Source organism: Balaenoptera physalus (assembly GCF_965194825.1).
Source record: "Balaenoptera physalus genome assembly, chromosome: 3".
Lineage (NCBI taxonomy): Eukaryota > Metazoa > Chordata > Mammalia > Artiodactyla > Balaenopteridae > Balaenoptera > Balaenoptera physalus.
This window is the reverse complement of record NC_138890.1, coordinates 86565599-86592650: the sequence shown is the minus strand read 5'-3', so window position 1 is coordinate 86592650 and position 27052 is coordinate 86565599. Positions and strand designations below refer to the sequence as shown.

Genomic DNA, 27052 nt, shown 5'->3' with positions numbered 1-27052 from the left:
TAGGGTGTGTTCAAGGAGAGAAAATAACTTATATTGTCCATAAACAGGCAAATGAACAAATAAAATGTACAATGGAATATCATTCACCAATGAAAAGGAATGTTCTTTTGATATATACTGTAACATGGATGAACCTCAAAAACATTATGCTAAGTTAAAAAAAAAAAAAAACCAGACAGGAAAGACTACATATTTTATGAATCCATTTATCTGGAATTTCCAGAAGGGGCAAACCTATAGAGACAGAAAGCAAAGCAGTGGTTGCCTAGGGCTGGGAATGGGATTGTGTTGGGGGAGAGGAGAGTGTAAGAGGTTTAAGTAGCTCAGACTTGATAGGTTCTATTCTTTCAGTATTGTTGAAGAGAAATTGATCTCCTAACAATGGCTGGGAGAGAATGGAATAGAACACTTGAGGAAAGAAGTGGTAAAGTTTGGAAATGTGAGAACAGACAAGGACAAGAATTTCCAGAAGCACTAAGGATCTGCCAGAAGCACTAAGGATCTGCCGAGGCCAGAGGCTGTGTGTTTTTGGAGAATCTGGTCTGTGTTAGTTTATATTGTTTGTTAAATCTCTCCATATCTTTAGTACAGTTTTTGACAGCATCTTTTTCCCTTGGTTTTTTTTTTTTTTTTTTAATTTATGTATTTATTTTTGGCTGTGTTGGGTCTTCGTTTCTGTGCGAGGGCTTTCTCTAGTTGCGGCAAGCGGGGGCCACTCTTCATCGCGGTGCACGGACCTCTCACCGTCGTGGCCTCTCTTGTTGCAGAGCACAGGCTCCAGACGTGCAGGCTCAGTAGTTGTGGCTCACGGGCCTAGTTGCTCCGCGGCATGTGGGATATTCCCAGACCAGGGCTCGAACCCGTGTCCCCTGCATTGGCAGGCAGATTCTCAACCACTGCGCCACCAGGGAAGCCCTTTCCCTTGGTTTTTATCTTACTTTTTGGTTTTCTTTATCTTGATCCCTTTCTTGAGTTCCTCTTCCTCTTTTCATCCCTTAAATGTCTGCCTTTCCTAAAGTTCTTCATACATTCTCCATAGGTAAATTGGATTCTCTCCTGTGGCTTCAGTCACATTGGTGACTGTTGTCTCAGCAGAGATGGAAACAGTATTTTCAACAATCTGCTAGACATTTTCACCTACAAGTCCCATAGGCACCTCTAAATCAATATGTCCTCAAATGAACTCAGCATCTTTCCCTCAACTCTCAATCTTGCTTTTCCTCCCTACCTCTGTGAACTGACTTAATAGCTAAGCTAATCACTGATTTCTCCCTCTTCCTCTCACTTCTCCCTGCCCCCCTCCCCATAATTCTTTCTGTGAGCAGCTCTCCAATCCATTCCCTCTCCCCTTTCCCATTGCTTCTGTCCTTTTGAGCCTTCACCTTCTCTTTCCCATTGCAATAGACTCCTAACTGGCATTAGTTTCACTCTCTTCCATCCATCTATGTTTAAAGCACTCATTTGATCACAGATCAGCCCAGAAGCCTACTCACTACTTTTAGTTCAAGTAAATTCTTCTAAACATGGCAAACAAAACCCCTTATAGTCTGGCCTCATTCTGCCATTTCAGATTCACTACCCACTTTATTCTCTTCTCACCACCGTGTTAACCAGAGGACGTTGTCTTCACCCTCAAGTAGCTCACGGTCTAGAAGAGGGAAAGTAAACTGTGATATGGACCCAAATATTACTTCCAATACTACCATCACCTCCAAAAAAGTGTACTAGGCTTATAGAGACAACCACACTATCACAAGATAAAAAAATAAAGGATGACAAGGGACTAAAAAAATAAAGATAAGAATCAGTAGTACACAAAAAACCTATCACAAGATACTTTGCATTTGCTAGAGACTGGTCACAAATTTGGCTGTAAGGATTCATGTGGGGAAGATAAATGCTATAATTGGGGCATAAACACAGTACATTGGTTACAAATTAAGGGGCTCTTCTAAGCCAGAAATGACTTCAGGGAGCTAATAGAGCCTTTTGAGCTGAATCTTAAATGGGAAATAGAAAAATTAGCAGGTGAAGGGTAGAGGGAAGGGCAAAGTGATGTCCAAGCAGAGCACACTGACGGGGGGATTAGATATGAGTATCTTCATGTCCATCTTAGAAGCTGTTCTAGACAGAAAGCAAGCAATTTTTAGATATTTGTCAGATGAATGATTGAATAAACTCTATGCTCTTGGGCAATTTATATATCTTTGGGTCAGGCTTTTCATTTACAGTATGAGAGAATTGGACTGGGAATCCCTTAGGCCCATTGCCAGGTCTACAATTTGATTTGGCCTCCTCTTTCTCCTATACTGTCAACTCCTTGGCCAGCACCCACAATGATCCACAATTCCCTCACTCTCTCCCTAGCTTCTCAAATTTAACAGGTGCTAGTAGTACCCTTTGAAACTGTTTTTTTAAAGCATATGAATTTAATACTCTTTGGGAGAGTTCTTAGAAAAAGCATCAATACAGACAAAGGTGACATGAATGTAATAAGAAAAAGCAGTGAATGAAGCTTATGTAGGAGTGGTAGATTTACACAGGGTACAGTGGAATTCATTTAAATACAGTTTTTTATGTAGCAGCATAATGATGTACTGGCAGCCCTTAAAACTTGGTTCCTGAAACTCATATTATTTGGGGCTTTTACCCTGTGTCATTTGATCCTTCAGTACACATTTTCACCAGACCAATGTCTTTCTCATATAAACTTACAGTCATCTAATAAGATCTCCATTTAAGAAAAAGCTGCCATTGGTGGGGAGAGCAGTAGGGCTCTTAATCTTTGTGCCAGGAAGTCTGAGGGCCTCAGGATATGATTGGATTAGAGCTCTTCAGCTGCATTGCCTGTGCTAACTGCTGGGCTGGAGATGAGCTCAATTCAATTTGCAGCAATTAAGGTGACAGAAGCAAATGTACAAAAGTCATATTTTAAAGCAGATCCTTGGAGAGAAATAGGCGTTGCCTGTGTTTTCTCATCCTACAAGTTTAAAATGATGAGAAGAAAAACAGTCCCAACTGTGGGAAAGAGCATGTGGGCCAACATAGCAAACAGTGGAAGTAAAAGGCATGGTCTTGGAGTGATAACGCCTATTGAGGCCAAAGAATCACAGCCTGAGAGTCGAAGGAAACACACCCCATTGTGATTCCTTCCCAGATCTCCAGATGTAGCTAGGCCTGTTAGTGACTGAGAGACCTGTAGGAACTGGGACACCAGGGCAGACTTTTGGGTCAGTGTTGTGATTAAAATCCTAGGAGAGATTTTATTTTTAGCACAGCTTACAATGGAGCAACAGGAAATTGTGCAGCATAGCTAAAAACTACATGGCCCTGGTCCTTTGAAAATGATCTTAAAGTGCTGGTAGCATCTTAACTGCCTTCTTATTATGTAAGAAACATGAAAAGGAAGTTACTAAATCTGAAGAGAAATATAGCGGTAAGTATGTTTAAATACAAAAGACAAAAATATCAACCAAAATTATTCTCTTATTTTTACGGCTCTAAAACCCCTATAATGATTGGATGTATTGTTGCTTCTAAAAATTGAAGTACTAGTATATTTTGCATAAAGCTATATAAACTCTTAACTGTGTATATGTGGTTCAACTTAATTGGCATTTTTTTTTTAATTTCAACTAAATTTTTTGTAGGAATTGTTATTTGTTGCCTCATGAAACAAATACTCTATTTTGCTGAATTGAATCACTTTGATTTGTTCAAAATACGTTTCTAAAATGATCCATGTTATTACAATAATATATAGAAACTATGTAACTGTGAGTTTATTCCTAAGGACAACAATCACGTTTCTACCTGTTGCATGTTGCTTTGGGAAGCATGAATACATACAGCAGTTCTCCCTCTGGATCCATGGCCAGTGTGCTTGCAACAAGTGAGCATCACTTCCCAGTCCAGTACTTTTGTTCTACATGATAAGGAACATAGGCAAAGGAGTTGTCCAGATGTCCACAGTCTGAAATTTTTCTGGCATCCATTCACGTAACAATTAGTATTGATTCCACAAATATTTATTGACCGCCTACTAGGAGCGAGGCTTGGAGCGAGGCTCCATGGGTGATCAAAGCAATAGTCTAGTGAGAAGGCTAAGAATTTTTCCCACAATACCCAGCAGAAGACATCGACCAAACACATCTGCTGTAGTCTTGCTACCTAAATGAAGAGAAAAAGATTGCACGATTTCACTTTCCTTTGCTTGGTCACTAATATCTTCACCTACAGTCTTAGCTCTAAGTTACAAACCTGCGTTTGCAACTTGAGAAGTTCCCTGCTATTGCTCTTCCTAGTCAGTCATGGATGGCCTGGCTCAACTTATAAAATATTTTAAATTGAATGTCTGAGTTTCAGAGACCTATCCCTGTGACACTCTGATGAACAAATCAGCTGGGAACAAAATTCCTTTTAGCAGAAGGAGCCTGGAAGAGAAACAGTTGAGTTCTGATGGTGTGCAGAGTTCACATGAGACGAGGTGGGGAAGGCACCTGCATTTGTGCTCCTGCCCCACACATCTGCTCTAGAGATGTTTCTGACAAAAAAAATTCATAAATTTCTTGGCTGTACAAACCTTAGTATAACATATATTACATCTATGATGATGTATTTATTAGTAATTTCTCTACTATCTGTGGTCTCATCTGGGGCAGAACCCAAATCTTATTCTTTATTAAATCCAGCAAGTACCTGGCTCACATTAGGCAGTTAAAAATATCGATTAAATATCATTACCCCATCCTCACAATCTAATCCTCACCGTAGTCTTGGTCCTTTCTCTTAGAACAGTTTCCCTTCTCTCCAATCCCATACTCCTCCCCTACACCTATCCTACCCCCAGCTCCCACTCTCCCTACAGCTAGAAAACTTCTGTACATCCTTCAGGTCTGAACTACCTCTGGAATCCTTTTCTCACCCTGCATAGCCTCCAGAATAAATTGCCTGCCCTTTCTAGGAGCTCCCAGGCCATTCTCTAATATCTCTATCACAGCATTATCACACTGTGTTGATTGTTGTCTGTCTACTCATACCAAGAGAAACCCCATGAGTGAAGAGGCCATGTCTGGTTTACTACTGAGCGCCCAGCACATAGTGGTCATTCCATAATATTTATTGAATAAATAAATGAATGGATATATTTGTTAGAATGCATCCTCTCCATTAATTAGATGAAGCATATTACTAATTTAACATGTATATTATAGAAAATTAATGAAATTTTCACCATTCTTCTTACACCTACTAGTCTTAACTCTATGCTACCTGAAAACAGCTCCCAAGAAAATTCACTCCTCCATCCAGCCAGTCACTAGACATTCACACAAGGACATGTTCTGAACACAGGCATTTAACCCTAAATTATATCAAAATGAAAATGCATAAATATCATATTTAGGTCAAAGCTTGAGACTTCATAATAAAGCAAATGATAGAGAGGAAATTCTAGTGGCTGAAGCACTTCCTTTCTAAGGGGCTCATAAGAACTCATGTGTATTTAACAGACAAAGAGGGATTCCCATCAGGAAGGCTGCACATGGTTGTGCAAGTTGGTTCTGTAACAACCCCGAAGAGTACTTCTTGCATAAACTAAGCCATGAGTAGCATTCCCTGGAGGGGTATCACAAAGCTGTTGTGGTAAAGCTCTAGTCTTGAAGAGTGACTATGGGAAAATCCACACTGTTTATGGCAGGCAGGAGGTAATTGATTCTCTCCCCTTCTGGGGAGAATGGGAGATGGAAAAAAAAGTTAATTATCAGCCATTCTTTTCCATCATCTTTGTAACAACTCCCTTCCTTTAACAACTGGAGAAAACCAAGCAGGTGCAGCACACAAGAGGACGCACTAATTACATTTGTGTTGGCTGATGGATGTACCACAGAATCCACATTTAGAGAGCAACGCAGAGGATGATGCAATGGTAGCCGAAGTTCTCAACTTACACTGACTCAATAGTCCTTCTTTTCCCCTTCTCTCATACTCCATTTAACAATGTTCAGAAAGTATAGTTCAAGAAACCATTTCAATTAAAATTTTAGTAAGTAGATTATGTAACTTAATCATGAGTTGGAAAAATTTGTATTCTAAGGAAATATCATATGAAAACTTATTTTTAAGAACCAATTAATAATAACTCCCTGAATATTTTAATCTATTTTCACATTTTATTTGACCCTGGTGTGTAACTGGTATCCAAGAAATAAAAAGGTGAGGAAGGATATTCCATCTTTCATCCTTTAAAAATATGATGAGTTTGTGTTTCTTGGCAACGTTCAAAATAATTGAAAGGAGAAAGTCGTTGGAATTTTTGCATCAATATAGTTTTTCTGTATCTTAATAATTATGATCATTAAGGTATCTTCTTGTAATACATCTTTTTTATTTTGTCCTATCTGTTCTGTTCATGCCCTATTTTGTAAACATTTTCAAAATTCAGCTTCTAACACCAGCTACTTGGAGAACTTAAAACTTCTGGCTGCAACATTAAAGAAAGAAGGTACTTTCTGAAAAATAACTATACTATTTGAGGTACTAACCATCTAAGAAAAATTTCAATCCAAAATTACAAAAAGTCAACAATTTTTTAGAATTGTTTTTTGTTGTTGTGTCTCATGTTTTGAATTGACCTTTTTCAAATGTCTTTACCACAACTTTTTGTCAGCTGAAAACATCTTGTGCAAGTTGGTGATCTACAGTCTATCAAAACTATGTTTTCTCTTGAAATTCTGGGAAGACAGAAACCACAACAAAGTAGTCTTTCAGTCTTCCCAAATATCCCCATAAGAATAGACAGAGAAACTAGGACTAAAAAACCAAAACCTCACTGACAATATCTATAGCAAAACCAGATGACAAGGTATCTCCATGAAGCTAAAATATGAGTGAATGAGGACAAACTAATGACAGTTTGCAAGAGCCACATGGTATTAGCATTTATGTAAGAAGAAGCAAAGGAAGCAAGAGAGCATGTGATGGAACTAAGAATAGGAGAACACTCAAATCTCTAAAATCTCCAAATCTTTGGGAGCAGGATGGGCCAGTATAAGAAGAAAGCTGAGGGCTTTTTGGTATGCAAATTTTCGAGAAGTGCGAGGGCTACACCCACAGTAAGGTTTGAAGAGACTAATGCAGTCAAGGCCCTGTGAACTCATGAAATTAATATCTAAAGCCTCTTTGGGGGGAAAAAAAACCTGTGTTTAGGAGAAACTTCTGGAAAGAGACTTTAGTAATCAGAGTAGAGATGGTAGAGGAAAGGGAATGATGTTCCAGGTAGAGAAGAGATCTCAGAAAGTATGAGGTCCAATTTTTGAATGCTTCATGAAAGTAACCAGAAAGTCGAGAGCCATGAAACTAGAATAGATATTCTGACCTATCACTCTGTCAAAAGGTTAAGAAAACAAATTTAACTTAAAAATAAACAGCAGAGATGTGGCTCAGTTAATTACAATACAAAATGATTATAAGAGGACAGAAAATAAGGAGAAGAATAGGGTCCCCTTAGACAGTGAAAGCATGTCGGGAGGATATGCCCACAAAATAGATGAAATTATAACTTAATATTGCAAAATAAACTAAAATTAAGAAAATCATAGTAAGAAGAACAATGTAAATCAAAAGTAGAAAAATTTAAAGTATGCTTGTTTTACAATATTAGTTTCAGGTGTACAACATAGTGATTAAATATTTTTGTAGATTATACTCCACTTAAAGTTATTACAAAGCAATGGCTATATTTACCTGTACTGTTCAATATATCCTTGTTACTTATCTGTTTTATACATAGTAGTTTGTGTTTTAATCCTTTACCCTTATTGTGCCCCTCCCTTCTCCCCTCTCCCCACTGGTAACAACTTGTTTGTTCTCTTTGTGAATCTGTTTCTGTTTTGTTATATACATTAGTTTTATTTTTTAGATTTCACATATAAGTGATAGCTTAGAATATTTGTCTTTCTCTGTCTGACTTATTTCACAAAGCATAATTCTCTCTAGGTCCATTCACATTGTTGCAAATGGCAGAATTTCATTCATTTTTTTTTAATTGTTACAAATATTTATTAAAAAGTGCAATTCAAAGTTTAGGCAAGTACATCATTGCAAACCACACACACACAAAGGGAAAACAAAAGCCCAACACAAACAAAAAAACAAGATACAAACATAACAAGAAAAAAAAGTTAGCGTGCTAAGGAATGGACCCCGAGAGATAAGGAGACAGAAGTCCAAGCTAGAACTCTACCCAGATGTTGCTGTGCTTCCCAAGTGCAAAAGAAGATGGTGAGGAGAGACCTGCAGCCTCTACCACTAAGTGCTGGCTCTGGGTTCAGCTGCTACTTCAATATTAGGTTTTCATCAGGGAGGTTATAAAAGTATCCTATATACATGTGTACACTGGAGGCATTTTAAAAGTCGTCAGAAGCTTGAAGTGTATAGTGTCTCAGCAGTTTCAGCTACTAAAGCCCAATTAAAGCATCTGTCATTTAAATTTGGATTGGCTCAGTTATTTGAATGGATGAGAAAATCGAATTGTGAATGAAAATGGCTGAGTAATATTCCATTATGTATATATACCTCATCTTTATCCATTCATCTATTGATGGGCACTTAGGTTGCTTCCATATCTTGGCCATTGTAAATAATTCTGCTGTGAACATTGGGGTGCATGTAACTTTTTGAATTAGTGTTTTTGTTTTCTTTGGATATATACCCAGGAGTGAAATTGCTGGATCATATGGTAGTTCTATTTTCAGTTTTTTGAAGAACTTTTATACTGTTTTCCAGTATGGTTGCACCAATTTACATTCCCACCAACAGTGCACAAGAGTTCCCTTTTTCCCACATCCTTGCCAACACTTGTTATTTGTGGGGTTTTTTATGATAGCCATTCTGAAAGGTGTGAAGTGATATTTCACTATGATTCTGATTTGCATTTCTCTGATGATCAGTGATGTTAAGCATCTTTATATGTGCCTGTTGGCCATCTGTAGGTCTTCTTTGGGTAAATGTCTATTCTGGTCTTCTGCCCATTTTTTAATCAGCTTGCTTGTTTTTCTGATATTGACTTGTATGAGCTCTTTATATATGTTAGATATTAATTCCTTATTGTTCATATCATTTACAAATATTTTCTCCCATTCAGTAGGTCGTCTTTTCATTTTGTCAGTGGTTTCCTTTGCAATGCAAAAGCTTTTAAATTTAATCAGGTCCCATTTGCTTACTTTTGCTTTTACTTCTTTTGCTCAGGAGACAGATCTGATAAAATATTGCTATGATTTATTTCAAAGAGTGTTCTGCTTACAATCCCTTCTAGGAGTTTTATGGTTTCAGGTCTTACACTTATATCTTTAATCCATTTTGAGTTTACTTTTGTATATGGCATGAAGAAATGTTCTAATCTCATTCTTTTACAAGTAGCTGTACAGTTTTCCCAGTACCACTTATTGAAGGAACTGTCTTTTCTCCATTGTATATTCATGCCTCTTTTGTCATATATTAATTGACTATAAGTGTGTAGGTTTATTTCTGGGCTCTCTATTCTGTTCCATTGATCTATGTATCTGTTTTTGTACCAGTTCCATGCTGTTTTGATTACTGTAGCTTTGTAATATAGTCTGAAGGCAGGGAGCGTGATACCTCCAGCTTTGTTCTTTTTTCCCAAGATTGCTTTCAAAACTTGGGGTTTTTTATGGTTCCATAGAAATTTTAGGATTATTTATTCTAGTCCTGTGGAAAATGTCATGGGTAGTTTGATAGAGATTGCATTAAATCTGTAGATTGCTTTGGGTAGTATGGAAATTTTAACAATATTAATTCTTCCAATCCAAGAACATGGGATATCTTTTCATTTCTTTGTATCACCTTCAATTTCCTTCAACAGTGTTTTATAGTTTTCAAAGTATAGGTCTTTCACTTCCTTGGTTAAGTTTATTCCTAGGCATTTTATTCTTTTTGACACAATTTTAAACGGGATTGTTTTCTTCCTCTCTCTTTTTGGTAGTTCATTATTAGTGTGTTGAAAAGCAATAGATTTCTGTATATTAATCTTGCATCTTGCAACTTGCCTGAATTCATTTATTAGTTCTTATAGTTTTTTTGTAGAGACTTTAGGATTTTCTATATTATAGTATCATGTCATCTGCAGATAGTTACAGTTTTACCTCTTCCCTCCCAATTTGGATGATTTTACTTCTTTTTCTTGTTGGATTTCTGTGGCTAAGACTTCCAATGCTGTGTTAAATAGAAGTGGAGAGCATGGACATCCTTGTCTTGTTCCTGATTTTAGAAGAAAGGCTTTTAGCTTTTCACTGTTGAGTATGATGTTAGCTATGGGTTTGTCTTAAATGGCCTTTATTATTTTGAGATATGTTCCTTCTAGACCCAGTTTGATGAAGAGTTTTTATCATGAATGGATGTTGAATTTTGTCAAATGCTTTTTCTGCATCTATTGAGATGATCATGTGATTTTTATCCTTCCTTTTGTTAATGTGGTGCATCACATTGATTGATTTGCAAATATTGAACCATCCTTGCATCCTTGGAATAAATCCCACTTGATCATAGTGTATGATCCTTTTTTATATATTGTTGAATTTGGTTTGCTAATATTTCATTGAGGATTTTTGCATCTATATTCATCAGAAATATTGGCCTATAATTTTCTTTTTTTGTATTGTCTTTGGCGTTTTGGTATCAGGGTAATGGTGGCCTCAGAGAATAAATTTTGGAGTTTTCCCTCCTCTTCAATTTTTTGGAATAGTCTGAGAAGGATAGACATTAATTCTCTTTTATATGTTTGCTACAATTCCCCTGTGAAGCTGTCTGCTCCTGGACTTATGTTTGCTGGGAGTTTTTTTTTTATTATTATTACAAATTCAATTTCAATACTACTGATCAGCCTGTTCAGATTGTCTGTTTCTTCCTGATTTAGTCTTGACAGGTTGTATGTTTCTAGAAAATTTTCTGTCTCTTCTAGGTTGTCAAATTTTTTGGCATTTAACTGTTCATGGTATTCTCTTATGATTTTTTTTTTTTTTGTATCTCTGTGGTATTTGTTGTTATTTCTCTTCTTTCATTTCTTATTTTGTTTATTTGGGTCCATAAAGTAGAAAACCTCTTATATGTGTGTAATTGCATACCCCAAAGAAGAAAACCAAAACAATGGAAGAAAATAAATATGAAACATTCTAACTCAGGAAAATTCTTGAAATTAAAAAAGGAAAGACTTTAATTTCAAAGAATAATTTCTTGCCCAAATCTATACAAAAAGAGCAAGTCATTTATTTGGAAAAGAAAAGCAGGTGAGAGAGAGTGAGTGAGGGAATGGGAGAGAGGAGCTACAGGTAAAAAGAGAATAAGAGACATATCAACCAATCAATTGCATGGACCTTATTTGGATATTGATTCAAAAAAACAAACAAACAAATTTTAACATGTTCAAGATAATTAGAAAGTTGAAACACTGCATATTTGATAATATTAAGGAATTGTAATTTATAGATATAGTGGCATTGTAGTTATGATTTCTAAAAGGTCCTTTATTTTTAGATATACCTCCTTAAATATCTATGAATGAAATTATATGATGTCTGATATTTGCTTTAAAATAATAAAGGAGGAGGGGAAGTAATTAATTAGATAGATAAAACAACATTGGCCATGAATTGATAATTGCTGAAGCAGTGTGACAGTTAAATGGGATGGTTCATGGTATATTGTCTACATAGTATATGTTTAAAATGATTTGCAATGCAAAGTTTAAAAAGAATTTTTTGTCCTCAATAGGATGGAAACTTCAAGCCTAGGCAAAATAAATGTTTCCATTTTCCTAAATAAACCTAAAGACTTCTAGAGTGCCAACTTATGGAAATCTTTCCCCTCATGTCATGGTAGCCTGCTGCAATTGTTTAGATAAATCTTCTTTAACGTTAATTTAACTTCTTTTAACATCTACTCAACTGGATGCATGTGTCTGAGAAGGATTTCATGGTTTTTTTTTAGGATTGTGGAAAAGGGATATTATAGTGAACGAGATGCTGCAGATGCTGTCAAACAAATCCTGGAGGCAGTTGCTGTAAGTATGAAGTGACAGCAATAGTGTAACTCTGGGTAATGTCTTCCTTTTACAGAATCATCATTTAGGAAGTGTATATCTGTGACAAGCCGTAAAATTTACAGAAAAACAGTATGAAATATTTACTAGAAAATGTTGAACAAATTTATATTTTCTATTGATAACTCAAACTCTGAAAGATGCAGTCCTCATATGTAATGCCATAAATTTGTAAAAATCATTTCCATTCTATTATTATGAATCAGATGAGACTTTGGTGCCTATAGTTGTTCTTTTCTCTCTCTTTCCATTTCTTTATTGTTTTTGTTGTTTGGTAAGGAAGTGGAAAAATGTTCAAGGAGATAAATATAGACCTTAGAGCATAGAGATTATTAATTTTTCTTTCAAGAGAAGAAATGAGTAAATTAGGAGAAAAATTCTGACAATTTTATTTTTTTTAAAGGGAGAAGTATGTTAACATTTTAAACTGGAATAAAGTTTTGTAAGTTAATGATGGAAACATGGACACACATTTACCAAAATATATATATATATATATATATATATATATAATTTTGAGAAGTTGGTTTGTATTGAATTAATAAGGAAATATTTGCCTAAATAAAATGGACTCAACTGGTGCAAGTCTTCCTATAGATTAGTGGTGTCTAGTATCTCCTGGGACACTTTGGTGATTTATTTATTGAATATAAATCCAGAACAAATTATTCTCTGAACAAACAGGATGGGGCCCAAAGGGACATATTTATTAGGATCAGTTAAAGAGACAAATCTATAAAATATACCCAGAATTAATATATATTCTATTAATCAGAGTCAGTTATATAACTAAAATCATTAGTCAATATCTTGAGGAGCCACAGTGGCACAAGTACATGTCCTATGAATTTTACCTACAGCCAAAACAAGAAGGAGGGAAGGAGGAAGGAAGGAAGGAAGGAAGGAGGGAGGGAGGGAGGGAGAGAGGGAGGGAGGGAGGACTCTTGATATCTAACAAGCTTATGTACCAATTGTGGGTGGAAAGAAAAAAAATCCAGTCTTCGCAATCTTTGCATAGGGCTACTAGAAATAGATCTGTGATCTAACAAAATCCATTATTGAGATATCAACGCCAAGTTCATATGGCTTTATAACCCAGACTTTCCAAATTATTTTTTCCTATAAAGTGTTTTGATCTTTTTGCTATGGTGGGGGATTAAAAGTTTGAATTTGGGGTGGATAAAAGCTGGAGAAGATGCCATGGAATTTTACTTTAAATACACAATGCAGTTCCTGATAATATGAATTTTGAATATCAAATTCATCTTTTCACCACACCTAAAACAACCACTCCATTCCAGATTTTTCATCAGATACAATATATTTACCATCTTGGCTTCCTAAGCTTTCCAACTTGGATTGTTTTTAACTTTTCCATCACCTTCTCTCCTCACATCCACCTTACCAACTTCAGTTGAATCTCTCTTCAAGTATCCATGAACATAATCCTGCTCCCTATGTCATGCTATGACTATTTCTGGCATGACTTTAAAAAACACTTCTGGTTGCTTCCAATTCCTATCCCTAAATATATGTCTGTATATGTCTATCAGTTCTCCTTTGCAGTCACTGTTTTCATTTTGTCCCTTTTGAGTTCAGTAATGGTAGTTTTATGCCTTTCTTAAATACTCATTTTAAATCTTCTTTTTTCACTACTGTGTTCCATAGATTATCTATTCAAGTAAACTTGCTGGCAGTGGCCCACTATCACTTTCCTCAAATCAGGCAGGCAGCTGATATAGCAGTTAAGAGTAGTTTGGGAGTCAAACAGAGCTGGGTTCCGTTTCTAGATGTGAGAGCTTGGGTCTATCACTAAACACCTCTGAGCCTCAGTTTCTGCATGTAAAATAGGCATAACATTCAACCTAACAGGGTTGTGGAAAAGACTAAATAAGGTATGGAAATCATAGCAATCTACAAAAAAGAGGGAAAAGAGGATAAGCAACTTCAGACTCAGAATATTCATTTGAAGATGTATTACATCTTATAAATCTATATATACATATACACTCCACAGCTGAGTACTAAAATAAAAGACAAATGACAATGGTAGGTGCTCAAAAATATTTGCTGAATAAATAAATGAAAATTTATCAAAATAGTCAGAAATAACCACTATTCTATATTTTGTCTTTCTAGATGATGTCACATTTACTGAAACATTCTTATAATCATTTTTCTACTCAATTCATATGAAGCAAAACTATGTAACTTGCTTCCATTCATACGATTCTTTTCTACTCCCTTACTATCATTTAATTCTTTTCCTTTCATTCAAAACTTACCTTCTTCAATATGTTTTTTCTGGTCGCCTCCATCCATTTAGGTCAGCTCTTGACTCTTTTGGCTTATCACAGTGGGCATGCTTCAATTTAGTGATACCTCGGGTGGCTGACTGGGAGAATTCTCATTCAGTGAATGAGAAATGGATGCTTTCAGCATCAGGATTTTCCACCTGTTGGAGTTACATCAATTGAGGGATAAAAGAGCCACCAATAGAGATGGAGATGGAGGTGCTCCACATAGAACACAGGGACTAGAGTTCCTAGAACTCTATTTCAGGTCTGCAAAGATGGATTGGTTAGTCTACTGCTAATCTTAAATTTAAAAGAAAAACTGTGTTTTTTACTTACTCATAAAGCTCTACAAAACTCCAGTTTAGGAAGCAGGTTACCGCATTCAAGTCAAACATTCTTTGAAAGAAGTTTTATAAAAATCAGAGTTTATCTGATTGCTGCCCCTAAGGGTTAACTTAGAGAAAAAAATTAAAGTAATTTCCCTCAGTGTTTCACAGGTAGAAAGCAAGCAATTTAAAACTTGTGAGAAGGAGCTGACATTTATGAAATAGTTTATTGTCAACTACATGGCTACAGATAACTATAAAAATAAGACAGTTGGGAACTCAAAGTAATCAGTGATATATCTCACATTTCCTCTGAATCACACACTTTTAAGACTGTATCTAGGCTGGTTTTTGAAAGCACAGAAGTATAAAACTTAAAGATTAAAAATTTCTTGGGAAATATGTCGCAGGCATAATTACACCCCTTAGGCAATAAATCTTGTAATCCTTCTCTTCCTCCCCACTTCATCCCAATTCTTGCCCCAAATATTTCACACTATTTGTCTGACTGTAATCTTGCTCCTTCTGCATTTTAGCTTTAAATAGCATTTTTGAAAGCTTTTAAAATGAATATGAAAGACGTTTCCCCCTTTGTGTTTGAATTCATTCAACTAGTCTTTAAGTGCAGATCTTTAAGCCTTCTTGAGTAGTCTATCTTCCTGAAATGAATTCAAGGTTGTCCCAAGTTAAACGGTCTAGTCAGTCTGGACATTCAGGAAGGGTCATCATGTCATGTGTCATAAAGCACAAGGCCAAACCTTAAAGCCCTCCTTTTCCATTTACTTGTAGAGATAACCAGGGAATGTTTCATCTCCTCTGGCAGCTCACTATTGCCACCACCTCTAGTTCTTTCCTTATCATTGCTATCCTACTGTTCCTCTGTTTTCAAAAAAATTGCTGTCCTCTTTTTTCCACCCCTAATGCTGCCTCCCCTCTTTTGCTAACCACAGTTCTCTTGGGCATGTATTAATTTCAAAGCCATGAACTTGGAGCCTGGAGAAACTTGTAATATAGAGTATACACTGAATTTAATAAAATAAACGGAAATGGTTGAAAAAATATTAAATATGTTTACTATCCCAATACATAGATTTTTTTGTTCAAATTGTTTTAAATATTATGGTGATGGGCGTGAAAAGTTGCAGACAAAAGCATCTAACCCTTTAAGGTTATGGAAAAAAAATATGGTATCTGAACATCAAAGAAAAACAGGAAATGGACATGATTATAAGGATGCAGAAATAGTTGAAGCTCCTTTTGGTAAATTTTTAAAAACCTGTAATCTCCCCTAAAAAAGAACAAATTTAGCCTATTAGAGAATCAATCGATAAAGAACTAACGACTAGACAGTGAAGAACTGGAAAGGCAAAAGGGGAACACTAAGCTAATGTATTGTAGAGGTAGCAGCTTCAAGAAGCAGCCTTCTATTGGACTGGAGAAACCAAGTAAAGAGGTTAAGATTATTAAAATTTAGAAGTTTAAAGGAGGTGCTCTATAGACCTGTGTGAAAGTTCACTGCTTGGCTAGGCGGGTGTCTCTTTTCTGACGTCAGAGGCGTTGCCCATGCAGCGGGCACTCAGACCTTTGAGAACTGTGTTCTGGCCAGCTAGTGCTGGTGTTACTGAAGAGGGACTCTGGGATTGGTTCTGTGAGCACTGGAAAAGTGCAAAGTGGAATTAGCAGCTGCTATTGGAATGATCTGCCACTGCGGGGTTAAAAACTGTTTCAAAGGTACATGGGAAGAACAAGCAGAAAAACAGACTCAGAAAGGAAGCAAGTCCCTTCATCCTCTTCAAGCCTTCTACTCTCTTCCTAGTGCCCTCTAATAGCAGAGCCAAACAGGAAGCCAGCAGAGGAAAAGTGTCACTTGTAACTCAAGTCCCCACTTCACGAAGTGGACTATAGAAGGGCAGATATAAAGTTGAGATACAATAGCTTAATAAATGGTACCGGAAGTTATTTGAAAACAAAAATCAATTCTCAAAATTTCTGTTTCTATTCATAGACTCTTTAAAGTCTTCATAGTCTTTACTAACGTGTGTGAAATGGTTCTAGAGGTCAGTGAATTCAAAACAAGTGCAGCAGCATTAAAAAAATTACCATCTAGGGACTTCCCTGGTGGCGCAGTGGTTAAGAATCCACCTGCCAATGCAGGGGACACAGGTTCGAGCCCTGGTCCGGGAAGATCCCACATGCCACAGAGCAACTAAGCCTGTGCACCACAACTATTGAGCCTGTGCTCTAGAGCCCGCGAGCCACAACTACTGAGCCTGTGTGCCACAGCTACTGAAGTCCCCACACCTAGAGTCCGTGCTCCGCAACAAGAGAAGCCACCGCAGTGAGAAGCCTGCGCACCGCAACGGAAAAGTAGCCCCCGCTCGCTGCAACTAGAGGAAGACCGCGCGCAGCAACGAAGACCCAACGCAGCCAAAAATAAATAAATATTAAAAAAAAATTACTATCTATATTTACTACCAAGTACTATGCTTGATAACATTTATAGGTTTAATGGGCAGTATATACGTCATTCAACTTTACATTATGTGACACGTTTAAGCCTTCTTCCACCTGACCTCTTATTCCTGTTGACGGAACCAATCTACTTTTATAAAGATGGAAAAGGCTAAAACTTCTCCCACCCTCCCTTGCAGCTAGGCAAGGGCATATGACCTGATCCTCACCAATGAGTTTTGATGGGCAGTCTGCTTGTGAGTTATTAGAAAAGTTTCCCTTTAATAAAAGGAGAGCCAGGGGAGGAAAGGTCTTTTCTCTTTTTCACTGTCATATTGGAGTCTGCGTATGAAGCTGGGAACTGCTTTTGCTGTCTTGTAATTATGAAGAGAAACATGACAATGTTGAAGAAGGCAGAGGAAAAAGTAGACATCATTGGAATTCTCCTGCTTGATATCTCATAGATTATAATGTTTCTCAAAATTTCTGCCACTTTAAATTGTATATCTTGTTACTTGAAGCAAAAAGATACTGAACTTCTTCTTAAATAAACTTTTGAGTATATACTAATAATGGTTCTGTGTTCAGAGCAAATTGTATAGTTTTCCGTCTATCTAAACATAACATGAAGGGCATACTCCTAGATAAAAAGATTCTGGTCCCTCACATTTCTAAAAACTGAACTTCACTGAACATAAAACACACATCCACATACTGATAAATGAGGATTAAATATGATTTGAAGGGACACTGATGTTTAAGGTCATTAACAATAAGCTTGCTTCTGACACTTGTTCTTTGTTTTTGTGAGTATTGTTCCTGCTTGGGTCCACTTATTGTCAGTAAAAAGATTCTTCTGAGGACTTAATTAAGCAATGAAAGACTAAGAAAGAAAATGGGGGGGGGGGGTTGTTGTTTAAGTTTGTCGGTTCCTGTGGTATTTACATTTTTTTCTGGGGAGATTTTGTTTCTTGTTACTTCCATTTGAACGTTGATCTCTGGAGGGTGGATTTTAATGCAAGGCTCAGGCATTAAAACACTATAATGATAATTTTACCAGTAAAAAGTAGAAGTGGTTATATATTCTTACTAAGAATTGAGAGATTACATTCACCAGAGAAGAAATAACAAATAGTTCTGTTAATGTTATAATTTTTTTATTTATAAACATAGAATAAAATAGATCAGTGGCTTAGGCATAGCATAGATATTTTATCAAAAAAAATTTGGAGCAAAAAAAAATCTACATTCTGAAAATTATAGCTCAATATTAGGAACCTGGAGATCTAAAAATAATGCCTGGGAAGGAGGTTCCTTTCTCATTAAATGTTTCTGTACATCATTATCGACAATGACATCAAAAGTTTATCAAATTCTAAGTGGCCTTCTCTCTTTTGATTCCAGGGAATCACAATAAATTCTAGAGTAAATATCTAGGAATTTTCCAAGTACTATATACAAAATATCATGTTAATTGTTACATTCTAAATGACTTGTTTTTTCTGTAAATGTTGAATGATGTCAGTAATTCAGTTCAGCCATTAGCTGATTCTCTGGTATGTGTCAAAATCTTGGATACAGAGATTAAGAAGTTCATTAGTTTATAGAGCAGATAGATACATAAGCACATAGCTGTAAGATGACATATGTGCACCAACTGATGCATTTTGCAACTTCAAAGACATCAGGGAGGGTGAAACCTATTCAAAACATCTAAAATGAAACTGAGTCAGAAAAATCTTGCCAGAGGATGTTATGTCTGTGTTGGGTTTTGAAAGAAAAATTGCTGTTTAGTAGGCAGCCAGTATGAAAAAAAGGGAATACCAGGAATACTCCTTTTCTCCCACAAATTTTTATAGAACATAATAGACTAAAGATGCAAAGGCATGAACTGCTGGTCTTTGGATATTGCTAGAAAGTAAAGTACACTTGATGAGAACTGGGGTTTGAGCAAGAGGTATGGATCCTGTCCAGAGAGGCTTACATGAAAGAAGTTCCCATGTTTCTGTAGATGAGGAGACCCTGAGGGACTTTTGCTGCAGGACCATAATCCTTCATGGCAGCATGAAGTCCAAAAGCAGGGCAGCCAGTTAAGAGGTTATGAAAATGTCCAGTCAATAGATGAAAAGCATCTAAAAGGACATGGTTTGTGATTCTATGAATGAAATATGCTAACAACTAAGCCCAGGATTCCCCTTGGGTCTTCACTGCCAATATTTATGAATGTTACATATGAGAAGACTTAGAGATTATGAGAAATAAACTAGAGTGGGGAACGTGCATAGAAGAGGACTTAGAGGATTGATAAGAAATTCTCATCAAACTTTCTCACCTTTATTAACATTACAATGTATTCTCTTCTCCTCACCTCTCTGCCCACTTGCTCTCTGAGGCTTTACTCCATTCTCTTCCATACAGTCACACAGTTCCTCTAATGAACTTTTTCTTCAATTCCTACTTCCTTCACCTACATTTTTTTTTCCTTTTGTACTCTCTTTTGCCTCTCCTCTAGCTGAGAACAAATGATGAATAAAACAGCAGCAAAAAATAACAAACATTTTAAGAGACCAACCAAAGCCTCTAGCCCAGGATGACCATATTCCCTACACACAACATGCACTGTAGGTCCTGAGGAGAGCTACAGAAGGTAAACATGAGACACAGTCCCTGCCTGGAAAGATTTAACAAGAAAAAGAGGGTAAAAAATAACATCTAAGTTATCTTTCTTAGAAGGAAACACCTTGGGATTGAGATGAATGTCTTCACTATTGCAAAAGCCCATTGAAATGTCATGCACATGAGGTTACTGTGTAGATATGACCTGATTCTTACTTGATGTCCTTGCATTACAGTCTTTAGAAGTTCATTCACAGCTGTTCTGTCAGGCTTCAGTTGCTAAAGGAACGAGATTCACAGAATCCTTGACTTTGGAGCAGGAGAACTGGATAACCTCAAGTAAGGGTAGGAAAAATTTTTCTAGTTAACAGGGGCAGTATTAAAAAAAAAAAAAAAGCACAAAAAAGGAAACAAAGTGTAGTAATAGAGATCTACCCGCGGTTTCCTCATGAGGTCAGGAAAGGCACACATTGTTTCTGTTTCTATAGATGACCTACAAAGATTTAATGTGAATAAAGAAAAAGAAAAAAGATGGGAATTCAAGCTATAAGGGAATATGGTTTTAAGTAAAGTAATAAATTTTAATTACATTTAAAAATGCTTATTCCAAGCAGGTGTGTATCGACCATGAGAGGAAGGATATTATCATATTATCATGATACCTTTTCTATTTTAAACAAACCTTACTCTGATTGGCAAGTTGGCCTATTTTCTGTTCCTGTGATACAGTATTGCACATCTATGTATTCTGTTCCTCTGACCCTGAATGCTCTGAAAAGCTAAAATTCAGAAAAAGCTGAGCAAAGAATTCTACCACCCACAATGGGCTCTCTAGGAGGACAGTCTCTTCTTTACGTCAATATAGTTTATGTGTGACAACCTCTACCTATGGGCTGCAAGGGAATGACTCTAAGCTAAAAAGATTCCTTTGACAATGATCCCCTTTTAGGAAAGAATTATCGTGTGGGAGATATCAAAGTATTGTGGCTTGAAGGTGAACAGTGATCCTTTCTTTGTATGTGTGCTTCTCTCCAAGGACGGTGGAGTAACTAAGGTTAGACTCTAGCTAACTATTTCTATGTTGTTTTTTCATTGATTATTTATTGGAGCATGGGGATGGGACCATGAAATTTATTTCCTTGCTCTTGGGTAACAGTTGTCTGCCCCAAAACTGAAGTACTCTCTGCCTTGAGGAAATGAAGTCCTATTTTGTATTATAAGGATGAATATGAATCTTCTACTTATGATGTCTTTGACCCATAAAAAGTGAATTTTTATTTTGGGAATGGTTAATTCAGAAGTAGTGTGGAAAAATGAATAATCCTCTGAAAGAGTCAGGTAAATATTTTTTTATTTCTGGGTCAGAAGAAGAGCTTTCAGGCAACATTATAATAATACTCTGTTAACTTCATTCCTTGAACATGGACTTTTGATTTTAGTATTATTAAATAATTCAAGAAAAAGTTCTGCAAAAGTTTTACAGAGTATTTTGCCTGTCTCATAAATGAGAAATATACAATTCAATGAAGATGTCAAATTAACAAATAGGTAGAGGCCTAGGTCATAGCCTATAGGTTGCACCATTCATGGAAACAGAAGGTTAACTTGGTTTTCTTGTTTTAGTCACTGTCTTTGGTCCCATCTCAAGTGTGTAGCTCCTGAATAAGGAGTGCTCACAAAAAATCCAGCTTACTCACTTTGGCTAAGATTCAGAGTTTCTCAATGGAAACAACAGGAACACGAGTTTCATTTGGGCAGGGCAGTTCTTTGTAGGTGTTTAGCATCACTGGCTATATTAACCTGTTCAGGCTGCTATAACAGAATACCACAGATTGGGTGGCTTAAAGAAAAAACATTTGTTTCCCACAGTTCCGGAAGTTAAAAGTCCCAGAACAGAATGCCAGCATGGTCAGATTCTTAGTGAGGGCTGTATCCTAGGTTTTAGACTGCAGTCTTCTTGCCGTGTCCTCACAAGGGAGAGAGAACAAGCTCTGGTCTCTTCATCTTCTTATAAGGGCACTAATCCCATCACGAGGTCTCCACCCTCAAAACTTCATCGAAATCTACTTACTTCAAAAGGCTTCACCTCCAAATACCATCACATTGGGAATTAGGGCTTCAGCATATGAATTCTGGGGGGACATAAACATTCAGTCCATACCACTAACCTCAATACAGTACACTGAATGCCAGTAGGAGGCCAATACATTGCGACTACAAAAAAGAAAAAATTCTTTCACACAGTTTCCAATGCATCTAAGTGCAACTGTCCCCTTAATGTGTCTATTCTCTCCCCCTCTGTCTCTTTGTCTCTGTCTTTCTCTCTCTCTCCCCCTCTCTCTTACTTTCAACCTCTCTCCCTTCCTCCTTCCTTCTCTCCCTTCCTATCTTTATTTTGTAAATTCCAGAGAATCATCAACATCCAAAGATCTAAAGAAATGGAAACACCATTGCAATATATGCAGTGTTGGACACACTAACAATTCTTACTAACTTTTTTGCCTAGTTTAAAGAAAAATTTCAGTAACCACCAGAGGTTTCAAAATGTTTTCTTGACCTAGGACAAGAATACCCTTTCTCATTCCAGTGTTCCACTTTATCTTTCTGCCTTTTGTAAATGTAATTTAAGGCCCCTCTGCAATATCCTCTTTATTTTTGGCTCATGAAAGTAGTGTGAAATAATTCTAATGCATTTTACATGCCATATATTTAATATTAATCTTCTGTGATTTCTGACCTCAGTGTTTCCTCCCAATTATTTATTTTGCTTGAAGTTTACAGAGCCTGCTCTGCTTATTTTTTTCAAGGAAATGTTTCCCTACATATCATCAATCCATAAAATTTTGCTGGAATGTCAGGGCTCTCCCTATTATGTTATAAACAGTTGGTGGATTAAATAGATAACTATCAATACTTATCTGTGCTCTGGACACTTAAAAATAGTCAAAACTCAGATTTTATTAATAGAATGTTCCACGTGTTTTAAAAGATATGTATAAGTTGCATGATTTTAGTGGCAAATGATGACCACCAAGAAAATGAATAGTATATATACATAACTTGGAATGTAGACAAGGAAGGTTCACATTTAACTGTCCCTTGTTTTCTTTATGTCACAGTATATGTTGAACCAAAAGTACAGTAGTCCCCCTTATCTGAGGTTTTGCCTTCCTTAGTTTCAGTTACCCGCAGTCAACCATGATCCAATAATATTAAGTGGAAAATTCCAGGAATAAACAATTTATAAATTGCACGCCATTCTGAGTAGCGTGATGAAATCTTGCACCGTCTGGCTCCATCCCGCACCTGATATGAATCATCCCTTTGTCTAGCATATCCCACTAGTCATTTAGTTGCCATCTAGGTTATCAGATCGACTGTCACAGTATTGTGTGCTTGTGTTCAGGTAACCCGTATTTTACTTAGTGATGGTCCCCTTTAAAGCACAAGAGTAGTGTTACTGGCAATTCGGATATGCCAAACAGAGCCAAAAAGTGCCTCCTTTAAGTGAAAAGTTCAAAGTTCTTGGGTTAATAAGAAAGAAAAAAAAATCATGTGCTGAGGTTAGGAAGGTCTACTAAGATCTATGGTAAGAATGACTCTTCTATGCATGAAATTGTGAAGAAGGAAAAAGAAATCTGTGCTAGTTTTGCTGTAACCCCTCAAACTGCAGAAGTTATGGCCACAGTGCATGATAAATGCTTAAGATGGAAAAGGCATTAAATTTTTACAACAAGATATTTTGAGAGAGATAAAGTGATTAAAGAAACAGAATAGAGTTTCTACACACCAAAAAAAAAAAAAAAAAGATATTTTGAGAGAGAGAGACACCACATTCACATATCTTTTATTACAGAATATTGTTATAATTATCCTATTTTATTGTTAGGTATTGTTATTAATCTCTTACTTTGCCTAATTTGTACATTAAATTTTATCATAAATACGTATGTATAGAAAAAGCAGAGTATATATAGGGTTCAGTGCTATTTACGGTTTCAGGCATCCACTGGGAATATTGGAATGTATCCCCTGCAAATAAGAGGCGAGGGGTGCACGGTATAACTTTCAGCTCTAATTTTGATACAGCACACCTGCAAGTTGGAGATTATTACATTGGCATCTCTGTAGTGATCAATTTTCTTCAGACTTATTTTGTGTTATTTAAAAGACTTTCTTTGGATGTTTAGGATCCTTCTTGATTTTTAAGATAAAATCATACATCATATCACACCATTTCCCCCCTTAACCCTCCAGTGTCCCCCCATCACTGTCACCCTCTATGCATGGACCTCAAAGTCCTGCCTGGAAAGGCCTTCTGCTGACCTCATGATCCTCTTTCCATGGGCCTTCATTCACGGCATTCCAATGACCTTCTGTTCCTCCAACACGAGAAGCTCCAGCCCAGGGAATTTTGAGCTCTTGTTTGAAACTAGAATATAAATTACCTGGTGTCTTGAACCTCTTTCTACTATGTCCTACACTCAGAATGGTTCATGGTATATATTGGGCATTCCATAAATATTTGTTGGATGACTTGACTGACCAAAGATTGTTTATTGCTTCATTCATTTATTCATTCATGCATTTACTCACCACCTAACCAAACAACTAAAAATATTTATTGAGCATATATTTAGACCCTAACACTATACACTCAATAAGAGAGCACATGGCACGTGTGTGCCAAGAGTTTATATTTATGTTATTTAGTTTACCATTTGCTAACCGCAAAATACCCAGTGTATTCATTTTCTATTTCTGACTAACAAATTACCACAAATTTAGCAACTCAGAACGACTAATTATCTCTCAGATCTGTAGGTCTAAGTCCAGGGGGCTCTACTGGGTTCTCTGCTTAGTGTCTCACAAAGTGGAAACTAAGCTGTTATTTGTCCGGGTAATTATCTGGAAGTTCTAGGGAAGAATCTGCTTCCAAACTCGTTGAGCTTCCAAGCTCCTTCGCCAAATTCACATCCCTGTGGTTGTATGACCAACATCCCCATTCCCTCACTGCTTGTCAGCCAGGGACTGCTTTCAGCTCCTAAAGACTGCCTCATTCCTTGGCACATGCCTCCCTCCAACTTCAAAGCTAAATTGTTTCAAATCCCTGACTTCCTTTTCTGCTGCCAGCCAGAGAAAACTCTCTGCTTTTCAAGGGTACATTTGATTTGATTAAACCTATCTGAATAACCTCCTTATTGTCATGTAAATTAATATAATCCTAGGAGTGCTGCCTCATCTATTCGTAGATTCCACCCACACTCAGAAGGGAGAGCATTTAATGTAAGAGCTAATTTCACATAGGGGTCATTCATAGAATTCTGCCTGTTACACCCAGACCAACCTACTGTTACTAATCAAGGTGTGATGCATTCGTTTTCTAACAGGATGTATTCGGTCTAATCAACTCGAAATGTGGATTCTATGGGAAAGTAAATTAGGAATCCAAAGTTCAACATTCAAGGATAAACTTGAATGTCATTGGTTTTCAGGCCTTTCAAAGACTCATTCACTGACAAGTATTTTGGTTTGTTTTTTAATGTGTAGCACTTAATTTGTGTTCTCATGCTCTTCTATTATTCTTTCCTGGTGTTTTTTTTTTTTTCTTCATATGTTAGGAAATCAATTCTGCTACTTCAGAGTATTAACCACAGCAAGTATTTTCAGAGGTTTTCAAAACTATTTGCCATATCTTAGAAAACAAACTGAAACACAGATCAGTGATCAAAAAGAAGGATGGCATGTGGCTGAGGCTATGTGTGGCATCTTGGCACAAAAAAAAAAAATGCAATATACTTACATACATTTGTTTTTTTATGTTTCTCTGTAACTTATTTTTTTGCTTAACAATATGCCTTGGAAATTTTTTCCATTTATGTATTAGTTTTCTATTGCTGCATCACAAATTACCACAAACTTGAACACTTAAAATAATACTGTATATTATCTTACAATATTGTAGGTCAAAAGTTAGGCATGGCATGACTAGATTCCCACAATTCCAAAATTAAGGCATCATCAGGGCTGAACTTCTCTCTGGAGGCTCTGGAGAAGAATCCGCTTCCAAGCTCATTCAGTTCCTTGGAGGAATTCAGTTCCTTGTAGTTGCCTTGATACTTGGCCTTCTCCATCTTCTCACCTGCAATGGCACATCAAATCCTTCTGATGCTTTGAATCTATTTCACTGACTCTTCTGCCTTCCTCTTCTGCTTTTAAAGGCTCATACAGTTACATTGGGCCCACCTGGATAATCCAGGATAATCTCTGTATTTTAAGGCAACAGTGATTCATAATCCTAACTACATATGCAAAGTCTCTTTGCCATGTTACATGGCATGTTCACAGTCCCAGAATTGGAGAATGGAGTCTTCTTTGGGACCATAATTCTGTCTACAATATTTTAATACATATGGATCTTTTTCATTCTTTTAGTTGCTATGTGGTTTTTCATACTGTGAGCTCTGTAATTTATTTATCCAGTTCCTACATGGTTATTAAACTTTTTTCCAATTTTAAAAATTATACATAATATAGTAATAAATATCCTTGAGGCATATGATGCACAGGTGAAAATATTTCCTTAAGATACATTCCAAGAAGTGGCTTCTATTAGACAAATAATATATTCATTTTACATTCTTTTATGGATGAGGCTAAATTTCAAGGCTTTACCAATCTACAATATTGCTAATAGTTTGAATCTTCCTCTTTAACAGCATGTGCATCTGACCAATCCTGATCATTATATTCTTTTTTCTATTCTTTGCTCTGTTTTTTAGTGATTTTTATGTGTTTTTATGTGTTTTTCTTTTGGTATGTAGGAGCTCTCTATATATTCAAATATTAATCTTGATCATATATGTATAATCTTATATATATCTTTATGTGTAATCCATATCATATAGACAGATGGATAGTAGAGTAAATATTTTCTCCTAGTTTTGCTTTATTTATGTTGTCTTGCATAATTTTATCGTAGGGGATCAAATTTGTAAGGTTTTTTTTCATCAGTTCTAAGACTTTATATTTTTTATATCTTTCTTAGGAAGTCCTATCATGTTTTCTCTCCCTCTCTTTCTTTCTCTCTCTCTATATATACTTAAAATCTCATGTAATTACTCTTTAAATACTTTTGAGGTCATTTTGTTTTGTTCTTGTCCTTTTCTTAGTTTAATAGCTCTTTAACCCACACTTACTATTGATACGTCTTTGTTAGTTTAATCCACATTTGTTTGTTTGATAGCTCT

General features: G+C 36.4%; 1 protein-coding gene across 5 annotated transcripts in view; it reads left to right on the top strand.

The window, feature by feature from the left end:
* CAMK4 (calcium/calmodulin dependent protein kinase IV) overlaps positions 1 to 27052 on the top strand; it is a 239870-nt gene that overhangs the window by 152360 nt on the left and 60458 nt on the right. For all 5 annotated transcript variants that reach the window (XM_082455785.1, XM_082455784.1, XM_082455786.1 and 2 more), the window contains one exon: positions 12001 to 12073. In XM_082455785.1, the coding sequence (XP_082311911.1) occupies positions 12001 to 12073 (73 nt within the window). The remainder of the gene's footprint in view (positions 1 to 12000; positions 12074 to 27052) is intronic.